This window comes from Rhinatrema bivittatum, chromosome 3 (genome assembly GCF_901001135.1).
Source record: "Rhinatrema bivittatum chromosome 3, aRhiBiv1.1, whole genome shotgun sequence".
NCBI classification, from domain to species: Eukaryota; Metazoa; Chordata; class Amphibia; order Gymnophiona; family Rhinatrematidae; genus Rhinatrema; species Rhinatrema bivittatum.
In genome coordinates, this window is record NC_042617.1 from 299,475,863 (window position 1) to 299,501,792 (window position 25,930).

The 25,930-nt window shown below is 43.1% G+C and overlaps 1 protein-coding gene across 1 annotated transcript in view; it reads right to left on the reverse strand.

The window, feature by feature from the left end:
* Positions 1 to 1,129: 1,129 nt before the first annotated feature.
* Positions 1,130 to 25,930, reverse strand: part of LOC115087623 (keratin, type II cytoskeletal 80-like) — a 48,416-nt gene continuing 23,615 nt past the window's right edge. The window contains exons 5-11 of the mRNA XM_029595031.1: positions 23,271 to 23,331; positions 20,668 to 20,763; positions 16,737 to 16,901; positions 11,439 to 11,564; positions 2,182 to 2,402; positions 1,554 to 1,606; positions 1,130 to 1,397 (exon numbers count right to left, since the gene is read on the reverse strand). Coding sequence (XP_029450891.1) covers positions 1,273 to 1,397; positions 1,554 to 1,606; positions 2,182 to 2,402; positions 11,439 to 11,564; positions 16,737 to 16,901; positions 20,668 to 20,763; positions 23,271 to 23,331 — 847 coding nt within the window. The 3' untranslated portion in view covers positions 1,130 to 1,272. The remainder of the gene's footprint in view (positions 1,398 to 1,553; positions 1,607 to 2,181; positions 2,403 to 11,438; positions 11,565 to 16,736; positions 16,902 to 20,667; positions 20,764 to 23,270; positions 23,332 to 25,930) is intronic.

Here is a 25,930-nt window from a genome sequence, read left to right on the forward strand (position 1 = left end):
GATGACTGATTAATGTGTGTGTGGTGAGAAGCCTATTGTTCAAAGCAATGGGACTTAACATACTGTAATTTGTGTTCCATACTGTTAGAATATCTACTGCAGAATGCTAGCGGGAGGGGTGGAAAGTCCCTGCTGATACACTGAAATGGTTCCAGAAGACTTGGAAGATATTGTCAGTGGAAGAACTTAGAGGGTTTTTTGTTTTTTTTAATTGAATAGGTATAAAATAGGTTACTGGCTCCTAAACCAGTATCAGTCAGTTCCTTCAATCCTATTTAGTAGCCAGTTAATGGAGGTTTTAATTCCAGCTAGATCTGTGGATTGACATATCTTTGCTGCACGTTTGAAATCTTTTGTCAGTGACTTCCTATTCAATAAATTTATACTCTGTGAAATTCTTACCCAGGGGAACTTGTTGCTGTTCATACTGGAATTTTTACTAGTTGTCAAGAAATGCAACATATACTATTATTGTCAAAATTCTGTAAAACAATGAAAAAAGAATTGGAAAGGAGACCAGGCCCAGCCTGTGGGTTCATGACATGGGAAGCAGGTAGACAACACTGGCAAGAAAATAAAGGGTAACTATCAGGAAATACAAAATTCTGTTGATTCAAAGACGCAGGATGCTAAAGGGACTATAAGATACATGCTACCATCCATAAAGGTTACCAGGTAACTCCTTGCCGCGTAAGACAAGTTGATCCAGGCCTAGTTGTACCACATTTCAAGTACTGAGACGTAGTTCCCGCTTTTCTTAGGGAAATCAGAATTAATTAATTAATTTATTTATTTAGATTTTTTATATACCGGCATTCGAGACAGCAGTCACATCATGCTGGTTCACATAAAACAGGGGTGCAAAGTAAACATAACAATAACAATGGTGCTGAAAAGGCAGTTACATATAACAAGGTGATAAGAACTTGGCTTAGAGGAAGAGAAAGGACAGGTTATTAATTTACACAAGTAAACGATAGGAGATAAGGTCGACCATAGTGTAGATGGAGATTAGGGGTGGCTTGGAAGTATTAGATCAATTGACGTCTGGGAAGGCTTGTATGAATATCCAGGTCTTTAGTCTTTTTTTGAAGGTTGAGATGCATGGTTCTATTCTGAGATTTGAGGGTATGGAGTTCCATAACGGTGGGATGGCTGTAGAGAAATTGCGTGCAAAGGGGGTAAAACCAAACTAGCTGACATGGAGTCATCTGAATTACCCTAATCAGGGCGAATGGAGAGTAAATAGCCTGGCCACTGTTGGCGGCGGAGCTACTTGGAATGCGACTGCGTGTGATACTCCACGGCTTTAATAAGCAGGCTCTTGGATCGGTTCTTCCTTGGCGGTTGGGGATTCGGACTTCCCGCCCACTCAGCTGCACATCCTTTCTGCACCACTGTTAACAGAAAGATATATATATATATATATATTTTTTTTTTTAATAAAGTTGGCGGAATATGCCAGGACTCGGACATCTTCAGCATTGAAGACAAGAGGAAATGAGAGCAAATGAGGTTGAAAAATATATTTTTTTGTTTCCGGGTATACTTACAGCGACTGGGCCCAGTCTGGACACTGACGATGGCAGCAGTGGGAACCTGTAACCTGCAGGGAGAGGGAGAGTGTCAGAGCGCTGTGGTGAACTCCAGCTGCATTCTGTTTTCCTTTCAAAGGGTTTTTTTCCCCCCTAATGATCTCTCTTGCCACATTTTCCCCCACCCAGAGAAGGTTCAACCAGTCAGCATTGTAGAGTTATGTCTACATTTGTACAGTATATTCTCTTCCTCTCTTATTATACCAGTAGTTGTACCTCATACCAAGGGACTGTTCCTCTGAGCTCTATAAAGGAAAGTACACGCAGACTTTAGCCATTCGCAGGCCACTGAAAATTACCTTCTACTGTATAAGTAAAGTGGGATTGAGCAATATTTCTCTGTGAAAGTCCATATCATATGATGTCACTTGTGACTGAAGCCCTCTTAATGAAATAAGGATGTCTCAAGCTCAGAATGATGAAGCCATCTGATCAATGGATATGATTGTTAAACTGGGCATGGCTAACTGTGGCAACTCTGGAACAAAGGTAGCTGCCGTTGCCAAAAACCAAACCAATAGTGAGATTTTCCTATCAATGAATGGACACAGATATTGTGTCCCACACCTCATCATAAGTATCCCACCTGCCTTCTTCTCCCTCCAGTAGTTTTTTGTACGTGATAATCTCCATATCCAGCGCCAGCTTGATATTCATTAGCTCCTGGTGCTCCCGGACCTGGCACGCCATGTCTTGCTTGGCCTTCTGCAGGGCAGCCTCCAGCTCTGCCAGTTTGGAATCAGCATCTTTGGTGGCAGCATCACCGTCTGTTTTGGCTTCTTTTATAGCATTTTCTAAGTGGACGCTCTGCAGCAGCCAATAAAAAAAAAGAAAAAAGTGGCATTAGCTCTGTGGAAAACAATGGAAAAAAATAATTACTACAGCCAAGGAGACATGTATCATAGGGCTATGGCATATAGTAAGGAGACCTTTTTTATATCTTTTATTTTCACTACTTTTTTTTTTAATTCTTTATTTATATCCTTTTACAAATTTGTATATGAGAAATACATGGTTATTCAGAAAAAGAAAAAGAAAAATTAACATAACCAATCAAGGCGACATAATACAAACTCTGTATCCATTTTACCAAAAATCATTTTGGACAAAGAAAAAATCCTATGTTAATATTGAGAGAAAACCTTACATAACATTTAAATATCAAAGGAAAAGCCTAATCACAAATTTCCAGCTTACACTTTTTTTTTGTTTTTTTTTTTAACTATAGAGGAATTTAAATCATGGACTTTTTTGCATCAAGAAAAACTTTTAATTGTTCAACAGAAAAAAAATATATATACTTCTGAGCCCTTTTTTAGAACACATTTACACGGAAATTTTAACAAAAAGGAAAAACCTAAATCAAGCGCAGCTTGACGTAGAGTTAAAAAACTTCTACACTTTGCTTGCGTTATAGGGGCCAGATCCGGAAAAATCTTTATTGTCGCATCCATAAATGATACTGAAAATAGCTGAAAATACTTTTTCATAATAGCTTGTATATCCATCCGAGTTATAAACGATACTAGTAATGTAGCTCTATCCATTATTTCAATGGATGAGCTTTCTAAAATGTCAGTCAAATTTTCTTGCAAATTCGGTCTAGTCTTTGGTGGTCCAGATTTAGGCAGAAAATAGCATTTATTGATAGAAGGCATGTTTTCTTGTGAGAAACCCAGTGATTTTTGAAGAAAAGCCTTTAATGTTATAAACGGTATTTCTCCCAATACCTTAGGAAAATTTAAAATCCTAATGTTTAAGTGTCTATTGCAATTTTCCAAAGTCTCCAGCCTTCTATCTATTGCTTCCCGATCTTTAACTGTTGCAGCTTTAAATTTCATATTTTCCTTGTCTTTTCCCTCCAAGGCTAAGACCTTATGCTGTAAAACATTAACTTGAGATTGTATTTCTATTGTTACTGAATCACTCTAACGAATCGAATGGTCCATTTTAGTATTTAAAGTATTAACAGCTTTCATTAGTCCAGCCATTAAATCCCATATAGTATCAAGCGTTACTACTTCAGGACGAACTGGTATTACTAGGGGAGTGAACTCAGGGGGGTTTTCTCGCAGTAATTGCAGGTTTGCTGCGAGTGGTATCCCCCCCACCGTCCCTATCTCCACCCGGGTACCTGAAGTTCCAGCGCTGTTGTTATTTGTCGCTTCTCCCAGTGCAATTTCTCCTTGCTCTGGGATTTCGGCCAGTGATTCTTTCTCTGCAAATGACCCCGATGTAGTACTCTCAAACTGTGGTACAGGGTGGGAAAACGATCCAGCTCTAAAAGTAGGTACTTGTCTGAGATCTGGACTCAACGATGTCTCCTCCGGTAACAGCGGTCCTCTCTCACCAGCTGCTACAATGGGCTCCTCGACTCGTGGACTTTCTGCTGGAAAACTCAAAAAACGTGTGATTTCCTGCTGCATTAATGGTGAAGGCAGCGGGACACTTGGGTACACACGTACCTTCCCTTTTCACTTTGCTAGCATCTAAAAAAGAATGAAATCAGTAACAAAAAGCAGGAAGTCACTCGCTCTGAGTTGTGCATTCGGCCATCTTGGATTTACTCTTTCCTTTCCCTTAAGGTCGCGATGAGACCAGCACATAAGGTTCCTCCTCCCAAGCCGAACTAAGTCCGGACGAAGCCGGACAAAGCTGTGCGCACCCCTTAGGTGCGCACGGCTTTGGTGGCGCGCCGCTGCCTCGTCGATTTTCTTCTCGCGGCTCCTCCCTCTCACTCACGTCCAGCTGGGCAAGATGTTCCGGTGCAGGAAGTAGAACCAGCAGCCTGGTCTCACGCTCTCCTCAAGCGCCGCCGCGTCAATTTTCTTCTCGCGGCTCCTCCCTCTCACTCACGTCCAGCTGGGCAAGATGTTCCGGTGCAGGAAGTAGAACCAGCAGCCTGGTCTCGCGCTCTCCTCAAGCGCCGCCGCATCGATTTTCTTCTCGCGGCTCCTCCCTCTCACTCACGTCCAGCTGGGCAAGATGTTCCGGTGCAGGAAGTAGAACCAGCAGCCTGGTCTCGCGCTCTCCTCAAGCGCCGCCGCGTCGATTTTCTTCTCGCGGCTCCTCCCTCTCACTCACGTCCAGCTGGGCAAGATGTTCCGGTGCAGGAAGTAGAACCAGCAACCTGGTCTCGCGCTCTCCTCAAGCGCCGCCGCGTCGATTTTCTTCTCGCGGCTCCTCCCTCTCGCTCACGTCCAGCTGGGCAAGATGTTCCGGTGCAGGAAGTAGAACCAGCAGCCTGGTCTCGCGCTCTCCTCAAGCGCCGCCGCGTCAATTTTCTTCTCGCGGCTCCTCCCTCTCGCTCACGTCCAGCTGGGCAAGATGTTCCGGTGCAGGAAGTAGAACCAGCAGCCTGGTCTCGCGCTCTCCTCAAGCGCCGCCGCGTCGATTTTCTTCTCGCAGCTCCTCCCTCTCGCTCACGTCCAGCTGGGCAAGATGTTCCGGTGCAGGAAGTAGAACCAGCAGCCTGGTCTCGCGCTCATTTCACTACTTTTAATCAACAATGTATATTTCCAAGCAAGCATCATTCAATAATAGTTACATTCTATTTGTTTTTGGCTTAGGGTTAAAACATAAAGTACATAATGCGTTTTTATTATGGGGTGGTATCTGTTAATAAAGTTCACATATACCTGTTCCAGGGTTATCCACTATACACCAAAGATTTTGTCTACAGGTCTTTATCGCCATGCGCCTTACAATCGCTTCCTATTGGAAATCGGAGAACATTCCGGAACTGTCAGATGTGTTGGGTCGTGTTTATGTCACAAAGCGCTTAGGTTTTCTCACATCACTTAAGAATAATCCCCTTGCCACCTTTTATAAAACTTGGAAGCCGCTATCCGCTCCGGATATATAGGGGTGGATAGTTGATTTTATAGTAATGTGAGACTTGCCTGCTTACCAAATGTATGTTCCCTCCTTTTTCTTTTCTACCCTCTCTTTTCTCCATTTTTTCTGATTCAGGCCTCACTATGAATGTCACGTACACACTCGGATCATCAGTACCTATATGTTACTAGATTCAAAGCGTATCTTATACTTAATCTTTTACTAAATGACACATATTTTATGCTCATACAAGCTGGAAGCTTATAGTTTATTGTATCATTTAAACAGAAGTAGAAAACGGGTGGGAGGGGTGGGATGGGTGTTAACCGCTTCCTTATGTTACTAGTATTGTTATCAAAATTCGAATGTAAAAGAGTTGTAAAGTTTTCAAAATCCAATAAAAACGTTAATTATAAAAAAAATAAAAAAAAAAGTTCACACAGAGGGCCTGGTTTTCAAAAGCACTTACATGCACAGAAACGTATTTTTATGTACGTAAATGATCTTTTAGAAAATTGCCCCAGGGGTTGTGTGTGTAAAAATAAGCCCAAAAGCAATTTTATACATACTTTTAGAAAGAGGCATTCCCTGGGTAGAATTGAGGCTACCAAACCATTTATATGCATACTTTTGATTCCAGCCTGCTTGGTCTTCTGCATTCTCAAAAGAAAATGCGTAAGTGTGCTCCTACACATTTACACCTGCTCCCAAGCAAACGTAAATGTGTGTCTGTGTGTGTGTGTGTGTGTGTGTGTCTGCGCTGCATTTGGTTCAGCATAAGCCTGCTGATTTTCAAAGTGGACTTAGGCAGGTAAGTCCGCTTAGAAAATTTGGACTTAAGTCCTGTGCAGGCTGTTATAAAATTGTCCACAAAGTGCATTCCACAATGATAATACGATAAGGCATCATAGTAACAGCCCCTTATTCTATCAAATAATGTTGCACAACATACATTTTTGAGCCTACTTGCCCCTTCCTTCATACAGTCAATGTAACTTATAAATGGCTATATATATATATATATATCCCAGTATCTATTTTTAATGAAATTTTATCACAGGTTATCTTTGCTCTTGCCAAGGGATCTCATAGCTTCACAAACCACTCCTTCACATCAGGTAATTTATGAAGCAAGATGCCTAGCTAAAAAAGGAAATTAGCTTTAATAGAAGGAAGTATTTTATCATTTAAGGACACATTAAGTGCTTCTGACTTTGTATAACTAATTTTAAACCTTGAGATCTTACTGAAAAGTAGTAATTCTTTGAATAAACAAGGCAACGATGTATGGCACATTGTAACCATTAATATAATAATCATCTGCAAATAAAGCCATCTTCACCCCAAGTTTTCACAGTTCACTCCCTCTATATTCCTATCACATATGGCAAGATGATCCAGAACCCAAACACAAACAATACTGAAGTCAGGGGATATCCTTGTCTAGTTCCTCTTCTGATTCTCAGCAGCTACCATTTGCTTTGTTTCTGGTGTTTGATGCAACTGAATAATTCTTGCCTTAATTTTAATTTAATGTACTAATTTATAGCACACTTTTCCAGCAAAGTCCAAAGCAGATGACATATAGCAACATAAACAAAAATTAACATATGTGACAAACTATATATATATAATGTGACATACTGGTAGCAAACTACAGATACAAAATCTTAAAAACACAAGGTATAAATGCCGATGATCTAAAATTAGGCCCAAGATGAATCTTTTGAAGCGCTAGTTTCAAAAACTGACAAGTCTTTTTTCAGTATTAAGTTACAAAAGTAGAGTTTGGCTTTTATCTGTATGAGACTTGTGTATTACATTCAGTATTTTCCTTGTGTCATGTGTCTTGTCTTCTTGCCACAAATCCTGTCTACTCTTTATTAGGGCAATTTTAAAAAAAATGTAGCCTCATGAATGTCAAATCTGTAGGTGCGTCTACCCATGGACTTTGCACCAATTCTTAAATAAGCCGATGCAGTATTGGGGCGCGTTAAACAGGCGCTCATGAATATCTGCTCTCTTAACGCGCGCCGATCCACCTCTCCCGGACGACCGATTCAATATTTAAAAGGGCTGCTGCGGTAGAAAGCAGGCGCTAGGGAAAATTTTGCGTCCCTGGCGCCTCCTCGGCATTGGGCGCCCAGGAGAGGTGGCTGTCAGCGGATTAGGAAAAACGGGCGCTCAATTTTTACAAGCGTCCGTTTTCCTAACCTGACCGCGGGCGACACTTTTATTTTTCTGTCCTCCTGATTTTAGGTTCCTCTGACTTAATATCGCCACAGAGGAACTACAGAAAAGCAGTGTTCTTTGCTTTTCTGTAAATATTGAGAGTAAAAATGTGCACTTCAGGCGTACATTTTTATTTTTTTTGCATTGGGGGGTAATAGCTAATAGCCACATCAACATGAATTTCCATGTGATGAGCGCTATTAGCTTCGCGCTTGTTTGGACGCACGTTTTGGATGTGCTAATCCCCTTATTGCATGAGGGGTTTTTTGAAGCGCATCCAAAACGCACATCCAGGTGCCTGTAAAGTCGTGCGCTCAGCTGAGCATCGGCCTGAAAGAGAAAGTGCGAGCATTCTTGCCTTTGGAAATTCGCACTGGGAAAAATATACCCACAGAAATTTCACCTGCTTAATCTGCGGGTACGTTTTTTCCCTTTAAAACGACACTGGTAAATCCGAAAATCCAATCTTTGAACGTTGTTTCCCTCCTACAACCTAACCATGTCCCTGAGCCTTCCTATTTTATTCCCTGGATAAAAGTACATGTGTTGTTGATCCCCCATGTGTATTATAACACGGGTATAACGTGAGCAGTTTTCAAATAGCCAGTTTACCTGAGTGAATGGCTTCTACAGATTGCCCTCTGTTTATCATATCTGATAAAATTCTGTTCAACCTTCTTGCCAACATTTTCACATATATCTTGACATGCAGGTTTAACAGCAAGATAAGCCTATATGAGCTGCATTCTGCGGTGTCTTTACTAGGTTTGGGGAAGATTGTGGTGCTAGATAACTTCATTGAATGTGGCAGGTTTTCTCCAATCAGCGGATCATTGAATAACTTAACTAGACTGTCTGAATATAATTACTAAAAAGCTTGTACAATTTAGCAGTAAGCCTGTCTAAACCTGGGAATTTGCTTGCATGAAGTGATTTAATACCACTAGCTACTTCATACGATGCCACTGATGAAATAAAAGAAAGGGAATGTGATTTAAGAAAGCTCGCCTCTTTTCTGATGGCTATCCATCATACTTTCAGGAGTACGGGATTTCTCATAGAACTGAACAGAGTGTTTTGAAATCTCCTTTTCAGTATACACCATTCCATCTCCCCCAGGGCCGGCGGAAGCACTAGGTGAGCACCGACTATTAGGGGGTGCGAGACATGTGGGGCTGCGAGTGGTGGCGGCAAAGAGGAGTCGAGATTCAGCCGACCGCTCGCTGCTTGCGGCCCATAAAACTGAGAGGAAGGAGTTGGGGCAGTGACCGGGTTTGGGGGGGTGGGGGTGCACAAGGTGACAGGTGTCCTGTTGCCGGCCCTGATCTCCCCTGCCTTTAATACCAAAAATATTTCCTTTATGGATTTGTTTTGTAAATGTAGCGCTGACAATCTATCTGCGTTATTTCTATTTTCAGAAAATGTTTGTTTTGCACGTTATTGTGTGCTGAAGTTTTCCTCCAGCTGTTGTTAGTTTTTTAAAGATTTTTTTTTTGCTTCCAGTATTCTTATGTTCAGTTTCTAGCTGGTTTGTTGCTGTGATAGTAAGGACTTTTCAGCATTCCTAAGCTTATCTTTGCTCACTCATACTTGATTACACTTTCACCTCCCAGGTTTTGCTTCTCTGTTATCTCCTGGGTTCTGCTCCCCCCTCCCCTCACCCCTATGCTAAAACAACAGATCCCATATCCCTGTCACCTCCTGAGCTTTGCTGCCTCCTTTCCTATACTGTAAAGATAGAGGCAATCCCCGGTATTCCTGTCACTTCTTAATGGACCTGAAGCAAACTTTTTTCATTGGAAAGGCATCAACCACACTTAGTTTTATCCAAGCTGTGGAAAGGAAATTCCCATGAAACAAAACTTGGAAGGGGATAGGCTCAGGAATAGCATAAAGATCTGGCTGTCCTAAAGAAAAGGAAATTAGCAGGTAAGTAGTCATTTCTTCATCAAAATACTGGTGGATGCATGAAAAACCAAAGAATCAACATGAGAACATAAGAAATTGCCATACTGGATCAGACCAAGCGTCCATCAAGCCCAGCATCCTGTGTCCAACAGTGGCCAATCCAGGCTACAAGTACCCAAACATTAAATAAATCTCCCCAATGACAACATAAAACAGCATCTTTCTAACAGAGATAAAAGAGACTATAATAAGACCCAGGCTGAAACAAACAAATTTCAGCAGATCCATAATCAATAACTACGTACCCATGCCCATTCTACCACATCTGGGAAAACTAATTGAAAGAATAACAGTGCATCAACTAACTAACCTGTTGAGGAAGGATAGTTCCTTTACCCAGGGCCAGCGCGTCCCAATAAGCGAACTAGGCGGTTGCCTAGGTTGCCAGCCATTAAGGGGCGGCCTAAAGCAGCCATGTGGGGGCCATGAGCAGAGTCCATCACCACTCACGGCCGAGAGGAGTAGAGACTCAGCGGGCCGTGAGCGGCAGAGACTTGGGGGGGGGGGGGGGGGGCTGCGAGCGGCACCCATCCTGCTCGCAGTTGAGAGAAACAGAGTCTTGGTGGGCCAGAAGCGAAGCCTATGTTTGTGTGTGTGTGTGTGTGTGTGTGAGAGGGATTGTGTGTGTATGAGAGAGCAATGGTGTTAGTGAGAGAGAGGGAGTGAGGGAGGGAGCCTGTGTCAGGGTGCCTGTGTGAATGAGACAAGGAACCTAAGAGTGTGTAAGAGAGGGGGCCTGTCTGAGTGAATGAGGACGGGGCCGGAGCTGGGGGGGGAGAGGGGCAGGCGCAAGGCAGAATGTTTGCCTAGGGCTCCAGATACCCTTGCACCGGCCCTGCCTTTATCCTTTCCAGATGTGAAAAAACAAAAGCAAGACTGATGCCTTGGAAAGAAAATTTATTGAGTACAATAACGCCCGACTCCGGCGGACGTAATTTGTTGTGTTTTGGGAGGTGGCGACATGGCGACGCGCTGGAGCAGCGAGAATGTGGTGGTGGAGTTCCGGGATTCGCAGAACCTTGATTAATCAACAGGATACGGATTTAAAGTGTTTGTCAAATTAACACTGTAATCATTCTAAGCAGCTGCAACTCACACCTTTATACAAATGTGAATAATGTCATATTTGTAAAGTATGCAATCATAAGCCACTGATGCAGCCGAAAAGGCAAAACTTGGCCGGAGTCGGGCGTTATTGTATTCAATACATTTTCTTTCCAAGGCATCGGTCTTGCTTTTGTTTTTTCACCTCTGTGGCTACCCTAGACCGACTTCCGTTTTGTTTTTTTGGGTCTATCCTTAACAGTCCTGTGGAACACTGCCCCAAAAGAAGTAAGAGCCATCGATGATTACCTCAGATTCAGGAAGGCATATCTTTTTAGGTCCAACTTCCTGGGATATGCCACATTTTCCATTGACCCCCACCCTATCCATTTTAAAGATCTCTTCCCAGAACCTGCCCTAGACTAATCCTATCTCACTGAAACTACAACCTGCCCCTTAACCACTCTCAGTATTGAATCTATCTCCCCTCCCCCTCCTCCTCCCACCTTCCTAAACTACCGAACACAACCCTTCTACCTCATTATTCGTATTCCCATTACTGTACCCAATCTATGCAACGTGCTAAATTCTAACCACTAAATATACTGATCGATGCCTCTGTCCGCACTGCCGTTATGGTACTGACCCATACCATACCAATACTGAATCTATGCTGTGCGCCTCCCCAAGCACCAGTTTGATTCAGTGCTATATAAAAATAAAATAAATAAATAAATAAATAAATAAATATTCTGGGCTCACCTGATCCTGCATGGCCAGGATCTCAGACCTCATCCTCTGGATGCTCATGTTGAGCTCTGTAATTTCACTCCTGCTGTTGGCAAGATCATTTCCATACTTTCCGGCCCTTGTTGTGCTTTCATCCAGCTGACAGAGAAAAATTCAGGAAACATCAGCACCCCTAGCTCCCAGCAGACAGCACAGAGTGCAAGCAAGCAGATTGCTCCTGCAGAAATCCTGATTCTTGGCAGGCAGTGTTAACTTTTGTAGGACCCATAACCAAACTATCCAAAGAAGTTGTATGTGAGTGAGGTCTTTCCTTCAGATGCCCGTGTCTGTTTCTGTCCTAATCAGTACCTGATATCATCACAAAACCGCTGGAACAGGTAACACCCCAGAAACCTGCATCAGCAACACTGCATTTACAGCAGGGTCACCACCAACTTCATTTCATTGGTAGTTAAAACAGATTTCCCTCAGCAGAAAAAAAAGGTGTTAAATTTTACCTGTGGTGAAAGGAGGCCTTCCACATACACTTTTACTTGTGAAATTTAAAAAAGTTCCTGCACATTTTTTGGGGCAGAAAAAGTAGTCACACACAAAAAAAAGAGGCACAGGTTTGTGGGGGTAACTATTTCTTAGGCAATTTTCAAAGGGAAAGATTTCCCATTGAAAACTGTTGCAGTCTGCAGGCAAAATAAATACCCATCGGCTTTGCACTTCTGTGGACAATATGAACATTGCTTTCTTTCTCTCTCCCTCCCTATATGTAAATGTAAGGAACCATAGCAATTCCTTACCAAAAGAAGTGAACCAAATTCCCGGGGAGGCACAGAGAGATTTATTAAATAGAGTTTGGGGTTTGGTTCCCTCATGTGGGAGAAGGAGATGGTGTGTTCGAAGCCTTTAAAAAACCCCACCACCATCTCAGAGCATGGATTTTTGAGTTGGATTTCCCAAAGGGTAGCATATCCCATGCTGGTCCAAGCTTATTATTTTCTGGATTAGTGCTCAAGGCTCTTCCTAATTAGAGGCTGGGTCAAGTAAGGAGACCCTTACAATTTTTGTCCATGAATTGTTGGAAATTTTTTGGTTAATTGAGAAGGAAGTTTTTTTTTCTATACCATTCCTTCTCCTCTGAGTGAACTGTTTTGCATTTTTGTTCCTGAGGACCCAAGGGCCTGCAGTAAAGTGCGCTCAGGTTGAGCGCTCTGTTAGCCCCCGTTTGGCCGCACGTTTTCGATGCTCTATTTTTACCCCTTATACAGTAAGGGGTAATAGCACGTGGAAAACACGCAGCCAAGCCCCCCGAAACTAATAGCGCCCACAACATGCAAATGCACGTTGATGGGCCTATTAGTCATTCCCGTGCGATACAGAAAGCAAAATGTGCAGCCAAGCCGCACATTTTACTTTCAGAAATTAACAGGCAGGCGTTAATTTCGGCTGGCACTGGGAAAGTGTACAGAAAAGCAGAAAAAATGACTTTTCTGTACACTCTCCGACTTAATATCATAGCGATATTAAGTTGGAGGCCCCAAAAATTAAAAAAAAATTAAGAATTAAAAAAAAAAAATTAAAAATCTGCCTGCGGGTTGGAAGACGGACGCTCAATTTTGCCGAACCCGTGGCTGTCAGCGGGTTCGAGAACCAATGCCGGTAAAATTGAGCGTCGGCTGCAAACCCGCTGACCGCCGCCGCTTCTGTCAAAAAGGAGGCGCTAGGGATGCGCTAGTGTCCCTAGCACCTCCGTTTACCGTGGGCCCTCATTTACATTTTTTTTTTCTGAATCGCGCGCCCAGGAGAGTGGCCTGTGCACGCGCCGGGAGTGCGGGTGCTCGCCAGCTCTCCCGCGGGTTTTTCTGTATCGGCCCGTAAGTTAGTGTAGCTGGGTTTAAAAAAAGGTTTGGATAAATTCTTGGAGGAGAAGTCCATTAACTGCTATTAATCAAGTTGTGTTAGGGAACAGCCACTGCTATTACTGGCATTAGTAGCATGGGATCTTCTTAGTGTTTGGGTACTTATCAGGTACTTATAGCCTAGATTGGCCATTGTTGGAAACAGGATTGAAATGGGATTGATGGGATTGCCATACTGGTCTGACCCAGTATGTCAATTTCTTATGTTCTTAGTGTATACCTGCATCACCTTTTCCCTGTTTTTTTTCGCCAATTTCTGGCCAGTACTGCCTTTAGCTTTTCATACTTCACTGGCTGACCAAAGTGCCTCCTTGCTCACATGAGCTATCCAGTGGTCAGGATGGATAGGACTACACTTGACAGGGTGTAGCTTGGGTGACTTCAGGCCTAGCTTAACTCCCTACTTGGGTATTTTTCAGCTAGTGATCCCATTTCAGGGATTGTCTTTCATAGCCTGACAATCTTGACCTCTGTCCTGGTTGGTCAGTTCTGTCTGGTACTTTGGCAGGTAGAGTCTTCCACAGACCTGGCCGCTGTTGCCGCTTCTTCTTCCAAGTGTTGCTTGGGTTTATCTGCCCATTGTATCTATCAGTCAATAATTAGGTGCATTCTGCAAATGCATTCTGTCCTTCAGATGCTAGTGGCCTGCAGTTTCTTTCTGGAGGGCTTTCTGGTCCCAGTTGTTTTTTTGGGTTTTTTTTGGTTGTCTTGTGACACTGAAGGTTGATTCTCTATGCCTTTTCCTGTATCGAAAGGATCTAGACCTACTTTGCTTGTCAGGGTTTGCTGATCCTAAACCCTGACTGTAATAGTCCCATGAGGCAAAGTATGCTTCTCGCTGGACTTTGCACCATGCTTCTGTCTTTGGCGCCTCTGCTACACATCAGGGTATTTGTGTCTCAGTCTGTTCTATGCTTTTCTTTTGTAGTATCCACATTTTTTCCCATGGGTCGGCTACCTTACAGGCAAATGGGAGAAAGATGGTGCTTTCATCACTGTGGGGTTCCCTCCTTTGTCTATAGCTTGGGAATCACCCATGTGGGAGTACTGCCATCATGCTTGTCCTCGGAGAAAGCAGAGTTGCATACCTGCAGCATGTGTTCTCCGAGAACAGCAGGATGTCAGTCCTCACGAAATCTATTCGTTGCCCCTGGAAGTTGGTTTCTCCATGCATTAGCTATATCATGGACGGAGGGACTCTGCCTAGGGGGCAGAGTGATAAAAACAGCTGGACATGCTCAGTAGGGCATGTTTGAAAGCTCTAGAATCTTTGAGGTCAAAGTCCCGGGCCGGGCTCCATCCAGTGATGTCACCCATGTGTGAGGACTAACATCCTGCTGTCCTCGGGGAACGCCTGTAACAGGTTAGCAACTCTGCTATATTACAAGATAATAACACATTGCTTAGGCATAAACTGAAAGAGGAAGCCATAGATGTAAGAAACAGGCAAACTGATGTACTGAACAGTGGAGGTAATGTGGCTGCTTCTACAGAACAGCAGAATTATAAGCAGGCAGTTTAACATTTCTTCAGGACTTGTATGCCATATACTGTCATTCTCCCCCCACCCCCAATTATTTGTTTTTGTTGGATGGACGGCAGTGGAAGAGCATTTCTCCTCTGGCAACTGCAAAGTCCCCACCCCTACCTTCATCTGTGCAGCCCCCTCCCCCACTCCACTCCACTTCACACACCCCCTGACCCATACACTTTGCTCCTGCTATAGCTGCTCATTTGTGTCCACTTTGTCTGTTCAGCATTCCAGACAGAACCTGCTCTGGCTTTATAATCAGGATACATTACAGCGTACCATCTATATATAACAAACTTCTAGGAATCTTCTGTCTTCCTTCTGTGTTTCTTTTTTTTTTTAAACTCCAGACTGCAGGTTTAAACCTCTACCATCTGCTGGAGACAGAGAAATACTGAGGGACTGCAGGCGGCACTCTCGTTGAAGTAGCAGTGCAAGAAAAGTTTTGTTCTCTGCCTCCATCTGCTGGTAGGGATGCATAAACCCACTGGTCTGGACTGATCTGGGGTATGACCAGGAACCTGCAATTATTCATAGCTGCTCTGGCTTTTAATAGTGAATATTTCTCTTTTCATTTCTCTCTCTCCATTTCTATCTTCCTCTCTCTAAGGCCTGGATTTTCTAAAATCGCAGGCCTTAGTGAATCGCGCGGTACCGGGGGGGGGGGGCCTGCAAAAGCCGGCAGTGATCGCACCACCGCGGTGTTATCGCTGCCGGCTTTCGCAAACCAATAGCACCACCGTGAAAAATGGTGCTTTTGGGCGTGTTACTGGTGGCGATAAGGGGCCTAACCTTTTCGCCGTCAGCGATGTCTTCACCGCGTCCGCCCCGGTGCCGCCCCGACTCCTCCCCTTCTGGTGCCAATTCCACCCCGATTGAGCTATCGTGTGCGAAAAGTCCCTTTTTGCGTGCGAAAGCTATAGAAAATGACCCCCTAAGTTTTCCTCCCTTTTCTCTGAGTTGAGACTGCAGAAAGATTTTTTAATATTTAAAAATGATTTAAAAGCCTGGCTTTTTAAACAAGCATATGTGGATGTAAAATAAACATATGACAGATCTGATTGCTGGATTAACATCAAGATTAAATGAGGCCTCATGAATATGTTTCCCGATTTTATAGTTGTGTTTATTTTAAGTCTGTGTTTTGTAATAGTTCACTTTTAGCAAGCATTTTACTTGAATTGTTTTTTTTAATCTGGCTTTATTATAATCTTTTAATCTGCTTGTATTTTATTTATTTATATTGTGAACCGTTATGACTGTATACAGAATATAGGTATAAAATAAATAAATAAATGGACAAATAAATAAATAAATAAATCTATTTCTTTCCCTTTCTTTATTCTCCTCTCTCTTTCTATTTCTCTCTCTGGGTCGGATTTTAAGACAAAAGCGCAGGAGTATATTTGTGTGCGCAACCCGGTGCGCACAAATGTACTCCCGATTTTATAACTTGTGCGCGCAAGGGGTCGGCGCACGCAAGGGGGGTGCACACTAGTGCACCTTGCGCACGCCGAGCCCTAGGGGAGCCTCGATGGCTTTCTCCGTTCCCTCAGAGGCCACTCCGAAATCGAAGCGGCCTCGGAGGGAACTTTCCTTCCGCTCCCCCGCCCCCCAGCCCTACCTAACCCCCCCCCCAACATTTATTTTACAAGTTGTGCCTGCCTCTGACCATGCCCCGCCCCAACCTGGACCGCCCACGCCCCGCCCCTTTTTACAAGCCCTGGGACATATGCACGTCCCGGGGCTTTGTGCGCATCGCCGGGCCTATGCAAAATAGGCCCGGCGCGTATAGGGATTTTAAAATCTGTCCTCTGTGTTTATTTTTCAAGCTGTAGTTTTTGTCACCAGTGCTTAGCGTGTGGGTACCTTGGCTTTACACAGGGCTTCAGCATCCTCCCTGCTCTTGGCAGCTATGGTCTCGTACCGTTCCCTTATATCTTTCACAATGTTCTCTAAGTCCACGGTACATCTGGTATCCATCTCCACAATCACCGAAATGTCCTTGATATCATTCATCAGGTCCTTTATTTCCTAAAATTGTAAGAAGAACAGCAGAGATGAGCTGAAAAAAATACGACGTCCGGGATTTGGTATGTCATGGTGTATTGACTCATCTATATTTGTATCTAAGTCTAGGTATTCCAGTCCCAGTAGAAAACCCCCGCTGACCAATGCACAACTGGGATGAATTTCTTTTTTTTTTTTTTTTTTTAATTTATTTTTTATTGAAATATAACATTTTATACAAATGAATATATTCAAGAATTCCAAAAAGCAAAAACAAAGAGAAAAACTCACGTTATTATTAACTCTCATTTTTTAGGATATCTAGCCCACGTCTAGGGAGAGTGGGAGTAGGGTCTGATATACTGATATATTCTAATTTCAACCATTATTTATACAGCCGGCATTTCTACTGATGACTTATCCCTAAGGAACCGCTCTAAATGTAACGGATCATTAAACACAAACTTATTATTCTGATACATTATATGACATTTGCAGGGAAATTTCAAATAAAAACTAGCTCCTAAATCTAACACTGATTGCTTATGAGACAAGAACTGCTTTCTACGTGCTTGTGTAGCACGCGAAACGTCAGGAAAGACCTGAATCTTCTGACCACAAAAATTCTGATCTTTAAATTGAAAATATTTTGCGAAGAATAGGTCTTTCTCTTGTCTCAAAGAAAAAGAAATTAATAACGTTGCTCTGGTCGGAATATTATCCATGGAGTCCTCTAAAAAAGTAGAGACCCCAGGACTTTCCATAACATCAATTCCCCCTTCTTGTGTCAATAATGTTTTCCCTTTTGGGATATAATACATCTTTGAAAGTAAAGGAATCTGTGTAGAATCATAAGATAATATCTCAACTACATATTTTTTATATAATTCAAAAGCTGACATTAGCCTAGATCTCGGGAAATTTAACAATCGCAAATTACTTGATCGTAACTCATTTTCTAATAGCTCAATTCTATTATGTAGGATGATGTTATCTTTAATGGATGATGCAACTATTGCTGGAATATTAGTAACTGTGGGGTTCAAATTTCCAATTAAAGTTTCAATTTTATTGGTTCTGTCTTCTAACTCCACAAACTTTTCCCTGGTTTCCACAGAGAAAGTATGGACCTTAGAGACAGAGCTAGACAATTTCTTTTTCTGGTTGTTAACCTCCATAGATCCAATAATGTAACACTTTCAGGTTCTACCTCATTTTCAAAACCCTCATCACTTACATTAAAAATTATAGCGGGACATTTGACTGTTAAGTTAACAGCCAAATTCCCCCCATTCACATTATTGCCTTGTGGCTGTATATTTCCACTTGGTACTGTCCCCCCCTTTACTTCAATAGGAGGTGAACTTCCCAAGGGATTTATACCTCCAGTAGCCTCAGGAGTACCATCCCTTCTGGGCTGTATATGATGTTGTAAGGGCCTAGGACTTAAGGATATCCCTGATTGGGAATCTCCTACTATCATGTCCTCTACAATGGACTCCCCTAAACGAGTTATATGGGAGTCCATGGGTCCTATCATTCTTGGCACTACTGGTATAGGAGATGAAGAAAAAGTTTTTGACTTCTGTTTTCTACCCATAATTATCCTACGAAAAGAAATTTTTTACCAGGGGCGCGCCCCTTTGGCGCGCGGCTTTGGCTGCGCGCCGCAGGGTCCACAATCTTATACTATCCGGGTGGCGCCCGTCAATGACGTCACAGCCTGGGTCCGCCCACTCGGTCTGGGCTCGCTTCTCACCACGTTATAGAGAGAATGGTAAGTCTCTTGCTGCACTCCTGCAGCTAAACGGGTGCCTCTCAGCTCTCTGACCTTCCTTCGCACTCCCCAGTCAGTCGCCGCAGGGCCCACGATCTTATACTGTCCGGGTGGCGCCCGTCAATGACGTCACAGTCTGGGTCCGCCCACTCGGTCTGGGCTCGCTTCTCACCACGTTATAGAGAGAATGGTAAGTCTCTTGCTGCACTCCTGCAGCTAAACGGGTGCCTCTCAGCTCTCTGACCTTCCTCCGCGCTCCCCTACTGGGTTGAATTTCTGTGTGCCACTGACTTCCATGAGAAGGCAGAGAGATAGTAATCTTTCATATTCAGGTGCATGTGCTGATCAAAAATAAGACAGCAGAATGAAACAAGCTCTGCTGGTTAGAACTAGCTGGCAAACACATGTAAAGAAAGGATTGCTGAAGTAGTAGGGGCCAACTCTGAGGGGCGGATTTTAAGAGCCCTGCTCGCCTAAATCCGCCCAAATCCGGGCGGATTTAGGCGAGCAGGGCCCTGCGCGCCGGTGAGCCTATTTTACATAGGCTCACCGGCGCGCGCAGACCCCGGGACTTGCGTAAGTCCCGGGGTTCTCCAAGGGGGGCGTGTCGGGGGCGTGCCCGGTTGTCACGGCGTTTAGGGGGCGTGTCGGCAGCGTTTTGGGGGTGGGTCCGGGGGCGTGGTTACGGCCCGGGGGCGGTCCGGGGGCGTGGCCGCGCCCTCCGTACCCGCCCCCAGGTTGCGTCCCGGCGCGCCAGCGGCCCGCTGGCGCGCGGGGATTTACGCCTCCCTCTGGGAGGCGTAAATCCCCCGACAAAGGTAAGGATGGGGTTTAGACAGGGCCGGGCGGGTGGGTTAGGTAGGGGAAGGGAGGGGAAGGTGAGGGTAGGGCAAAAGAAAGTTCCCTCCGAGGCCGCTCCGATTTGGGAGCGGCCTCGGAGGGAACGGAGGTAGGCTGCGCGGCTCGGCGCACGCCGGCTATACAGAATCCATAGCCTTGCGCGCGCCGATCCCGGATTTTAGCGGATATGTGCGGCTCCGCGCGTATCTACTAAAATCCAGCGTACTTTTGCTTGCGCCTGATGCGCCAGCAAAAGTAGGCCAAATCGCGCGGTTTGAAAATCTACCCCTGAATGTGCAGAACAGTTTGCCAGAAAGGGACTAAGACCCAGTCTGATCAATCAACTCTTGGCAAGAATTTAAGTCTGGAAAAATCATCGTACGGGGAATACTAGGATTCCTCTTTCCTTTCAATGCCTCTTCCTCCTAATGATTTTCTCTAACATGAGGTATTTCTCTCTGCTAGCCCCTTTGCACCACTCCCTCTCTCTCTCTCTTGCTTTTTCTTCCTTAAATAGTCTTCTTTTTGCGTGTTTATCCTTTTCTATGTTCCTTTGACTAGTTCTCTTTTCTTGTTCACTATTTTGTTCTCGCCTTTGTCTCTCTTCCTCTCTCAATCCCTTTGACTCTCCTCCTCCTCCTCATTGGCTTTTAGAGTGGTAAAGTCACAAAGATTATTATATGGAATACTTTGGGGACATTATGATCCCTCATTGAAAGGCACTGTACTGGATTTTATATATATATATATATATATATATTTTATTTTATTTTTTTTTTTTTTTTTTTTGCAGGACAGGGCAGAAAAGTGATCATTCTTTGAGCAAAAACAAGGGACTGTCTCATCAAATGATCTCTGTGTCTTAGTTTCCCTCCATCTGGAGCAGTTTCATTTCTGCTGACTGCTACGCCTTTTCTAATTAAAGTGTTTAAACAACTCTTTTGCCTTTTTCTTTTTAATCTTTAACAGCTTTGTCTGGTGCTTAAATGTTGCTGTGATACCAAAAAGGGACCTACCACTCCTAAAAGACAGATAATTTGTTTTCTCTGGATGAACACTATCCAGGGAACAAGGCTGTTCATTATATTCTTTAATTTCTGGATACATACAGGAGGCTTAAACAGTAGCTTTTAGCTGATAAATTGAAGGGGGGAAGGAGGGAAGGATTCTTACCTGCTCATAGATGAATTTCATTAATTGGATTGTTCCCTGGACTTCCGACAGTTGTGATTCCAGCTGTATATTGTCCAGGGAGATGCAGTCTAGATCCTTTAACATAAAGAATATAGATGAGTGCTGTAATTCCTGATTGGCATTTTATATCCTGCTGGGCATTTCCCCTCATTATCCATAGCTAGAGTTACCAATAAGCTCCCTATTGTAAGACAGAGCTGAACCAGTCCTTCATCTATAGACTTATTGTTGCAATATCTCTGAGGAAGACTGCACCCTCTACTAATGCGACAGTATAAAACCAATACTGGCTTATGACTGACAATTCTATGCCCGCTAGACCAGCCAAGGGAGGCAGTCTGGTTATTTTTTAAACCCTTTTCCCATTCCCGTTTATTCTTTAATTCACACTACTGGCTTAACATGACAAAAGCAGGACTGAAAGCATCAAAACATATTGTGGAAAAATGCAAAAATATGGATTTGAGTCTGATCTTCACACAATGTTTTCCACTAGCAGCCTTAACCACCAACTATCCATCAATATCAGCATGTAAGCCCTGCAAACTTGGGCTCTGATTTTCTCATGCATCACATGCTGTGGGACATAATGTTAGTACTTGGGGAATGGGGGTGAGAAGAATTGGAGGGGATGAAATGGGATGCGAGGAACAGTTTTCCTTCTGATCTTTTAAACAAGAGTACATAACTCCGGATCTCAAGGGTCACAAATGGGTCTTTTTTAAAAGATATCCACAGCCAACCAGAAGTCCATAAAATCCAACTTTCAGCTGGGATAGCAAACTCTACTCTACGCTCATTTAAAAACTCTTGGACACTTTTTAATACAATAACAATTATGTATTTTCTATTTATTGGTAAATCCAACCACAAATCATATAGTGGCTTATCTAACTTCACTACATGTTCTATTTACAATTTACTTGGGGGAAAAAAAAAAAAAGGAAGATCCCTTCTTCAGGGGACATTTTTAGATAATTCCTATGTTAAATTGTCATGATCTGTAAAGAATTAGGTAGTAGACAAAGGCATTCCAACTTTTACAATGGGTTTAACTAGCCATACCTGATCAGATAAGAAGAGCTTAGCTATGTAAGTAAATAAACTTTTGCTGAAGGCCAGAGTGGGGGGGCTGGAGGGAGGTTCCTTAAACCAAGTGGCTGCTGCAGATGAGATCAGGATGCAATTTCTCTACACAACTCTTCCCATGCTGCATTTTACCCAGCTACCCTCTGTCAATGTCAGAGCAGTGTCGGGCTCCGGAGTCATCATGACAGTTGTGAACAGGAGGGCGAGAAACACATTAGAGAAGGAGGAATATAAACACCTGGATCTGGCTCCATAGTGCTTTGGTTTTAACAGTCAGGAGATGCCTCTAGGAATTGAGTACATACTTTTTGCATGGCTGCTAGAAACTGGGAGTGCCTGAGATAGAGGGGTCCCAGTTTCTTATGCACATCCTCTGAGCACCTGCCACATGCCTCTGTGGGAAACAGGATGCTGGGCTGGCTAGGTCTGATTTAGTACGACAGCTCTTATGTTCTTATCTTTGGTTATAATTTTAATTATTAGTTCTGGTGGTAATTTCCTCAGTCTGCTTGTTTCTGTTTCTCCCTCTTTGCTTATTAGAGCTACTTCAGCAGAGTGCCCGTCCTCGGACACCATGAAAAACATGTTCTAAAATAGCACACACAAATGCCCAAGGAGGGTAATTTTAAGAATTTTTTTACACAGGTAAACTGTTTACCTATGTGAAAAGCATGTTTGAAAATTGCTCTCCCATAATTGGTAAAAGTATTCATGCTGTTCACAACGAACCACACTTTTACCTGTGGGGAAAATGGGGAGGGGTTTAAGTGGGGGAAGGGAAATTAAACATGGGGATTTCATTTTGAAGTCAACCCCCCCCCCCACCCTGCATTCCCCTGCCAGCCAGAATTTTCAAAAGGAAACTCCTCTGGAAGTTTTCCTTTAAAAATGAGCTTGCAAGACCCATGGATAGGTTAACTATCTCCTCCAATATATCTAAAAATAAAGGGGTCATCATATAAAACAGGCGAAAAGATACATCTACAAGTCATTAGGCCACTGATGCTCAAACTGGTTCTTGGGCCTCCCCTTACCCCCTAGCCAGTCAGCTTTTTAGGATTTTCCTAATGAATATGCAGGAGAAATTTGCATACATTGGAGGTGGAGCATGCAAATTTATCCTGAAAACCCAACTGGCTGGGATCAGGTTGAAAACCACTATCTTAGGCAATCAGTGTGGCCTTTGCTTGACACATTGATTTTATTAGATTGTATAAATTTAGTTTGTTTTAGTAGATCAGGAATAACCAACTTCTGGAGTGCTACAAACAGATCTGGTTTTCAGGATATTCACAACGAATATGCATGGAATATGTTTGCATGCACTGTCTCTACTGTATGCAAATCTATCTTATGGATATTCATTGTGGATTATTCTGAAAACCAGATCTGTTTGCAACACTCCAGGACTGGAGTTGCTTACCTCTGCAATAATCATGAGATGTTTTAGGATTATGAAGCATGATTTTGGACATCATTTTCTCACCATTTACCTTTTTTAGTTGAACAAAGGAATATTGCAGGTCTATGCGAGTGTTGAATTCATCCTCATACCTGAGAGGTAAAAAAAAAATGTGACAGAGTGATTTATACCCTAGGATGCTTAGGAGCAGGGCTTGCAATAAACATTCTTTGCTTTTACTGCTATGTTAGGCCAACTGGTCATATCCTGGGAGGAATTTCAGTGACCCTGAGAAAAACAGCTTTTAGAGCTACGATACCGGATGTTTAGGCAATAGGCACACTATTCCTGCTAGTTATTTAGATTATTATGGAGCTTTGTGGTTAAACATGAGCTGGTGTGTGGGAAGGAACTTAGGTAAGGATCTTGTATGCTCATTTACCCAAGAACAAAATGAGGGAGATGAAAAAGACTGTCCTGAATAAGAAGAAATCTTAGAGGTGCTCACACTCTGTGGCTGGCAATTGGGATGTATCCCTAGCAGTGTGGACAAAATAACAAGAGATGGAATGGTCTTTTTCTGCAGTCATCTATGTTACTATTTTACTATAAGTCAGGGCATTTTCTTCATAGTGTTTTGCATTAGTGTCCTTATCCCACAGAATTCACTGATTTCTGAAAATGATCTTTAGCATCTGCATAGACTTAAAGATTAAACATTTCACTGACAGATCTCTCAAATACAGTGCTAACTGTGAATAGCAACAACTTTCATGGGAGAGCAGAAATATGTTGTCTGCCTGGTACCCTTTTGCAATCCTGTTCTGCAAAAGAGTGGGAGGGGAGATTAGGATGGATCATGCAATAAATCAAGCCACACTCCTTGGCGGCAAGACGCATTAGAGAGATTTTAATCCAGGAAATGTCTATTAGAGAGACTAATCATATTTATATATTTTAATATTCATTACTTTTACAACATCACCAGTGCACACCTTGTGACACAAGATAAATCACAGGGCTACAAGGTCCCCGCCCCCAAAGCAACCCCAATTTAAGCTTGAGCATGGAGAGACTAATAACGGACTTCCTCAGGGTCGTACAGTGAGGGGTAGGGGGTTTCCAGGTTTTTGTGTTCTGCATGCTGACTTGGACATGGAGAAGCTCTTTTGTTACATTGTGGGTTGTTTTTTTTTTTTATTGGGAGACAGTCATTAAAGAGATGGGATCAAGTCAGGATACTTCCACTACAAAAGTGAATCATACTTGGAGACTCCATCAGAAGACTTCTGCATGCAATAAACAATAAAAAAAAAATATATGAATCAGTGTGGAAGACCTTTGTCAGAGAGCTGCCCTCTGGATGGAAGGCTTCAGTGGTGATTTTCTACCAGGTCATAGATCTGAAACCTTATGTCGCCAACCTGGGACATTTTTAAACTTGCTTCCTTGTCCCTTTTGCAGTCGGAATGGAAGGTAGAAGCTACCGCTGGCCCCAACCTGGTTGGTTTTTTTTTAAGAAATTAGCTCTAGAGGGCTTCAATTAGAAAAGTGAATCAGGCTGGGAGAGGTTTATAACAGAAATAATATGGGCGAAGATTCTTTGATGAGACACACTGGGTGATGTCTTGGGTGATGTCTCTATCTCCAAAATAGATTAAGGTGTATATACCTTCACCTTCAGGCGAGGCTAATAGGATTTTGTAAGCTTTCTAGAAATAGACCTTTGTTTATGCCTTCCTCTATTAATTCATATAGATCCAATCCTGCTGTTTTCAATCAGGAAGTCTTGGGTTCCATTAAAAGAGAGGACAGAAGTTTTCAAAGGATTTAAAAATTGCCCTGCCCAGAGTGGCTAAATATGACCGTCTAGTTTCACTAGGTGGTTGCATTTAATTGCTCTAAATGCAGGCATTCCCAGAGACATAATTTGGTCCTTCATATTGAATATTCCAATAGATGCATATGGTTTCCCCCACCTAATCCCATCTGCAGCTATAACAGGGGCAGATAACTTCACCTGTCCAAAAACACCAGAAATCCCATAACTGAAAAAAAATCTGAACAGAGAGAGTTCACTGGCCTGTTCTCCACTGTCACCCTCCAGGAGTTGAATGTATGGCCTCATGGTTTTAGAGTAGCGGGTGGAAAGCCAGGGATCAAATCTCACTTTTCCTTGAGACCTTGCACAAGTCACTTTGCCCTCCCTTGCTGCAGGTATTAACTTCAGTTGTAAGGCCTCTTTAAGGCAGGGAATTGTCTTGAGCAGTGATTTGGAAAGGCAAGTAACTGAATCCAAATCATTAGTGGAAAAGGATCTTGGGATACAGATTCCATAATAAGGGCTCAACTGATCTGCTGGGGTTTACCAGCTATAAAAATATTTTTTATGAACTCGTGGGCTAAAACCAACTCTCACCCAGACCACGTGCGTCACACATAAGGAATCTTCAAAGTCAGATGTATGTGGGAAAGAAAGCTCCAAAACTGTACGGGCAAAGACATTAGTCTGGCAAGTCTGTCGACACAGACAGGTGACCACCTACAGAGCGGCAGATTCCTTCCACTTTCCACCCTGTTAAGGAATTTATACCTGTTTCATCATCCCACATTTTAAAAAAACTAAGCTCCTTTGAAAAACATCTGCCATTCCAGTTTTTCTAGCCTTTAATTTTGATGCTTAAATCACCACCAGCACAAAGGGATGGTGCTTAATTATAGCTTCATTTGATCAACAGCAGCAGAGCAGAA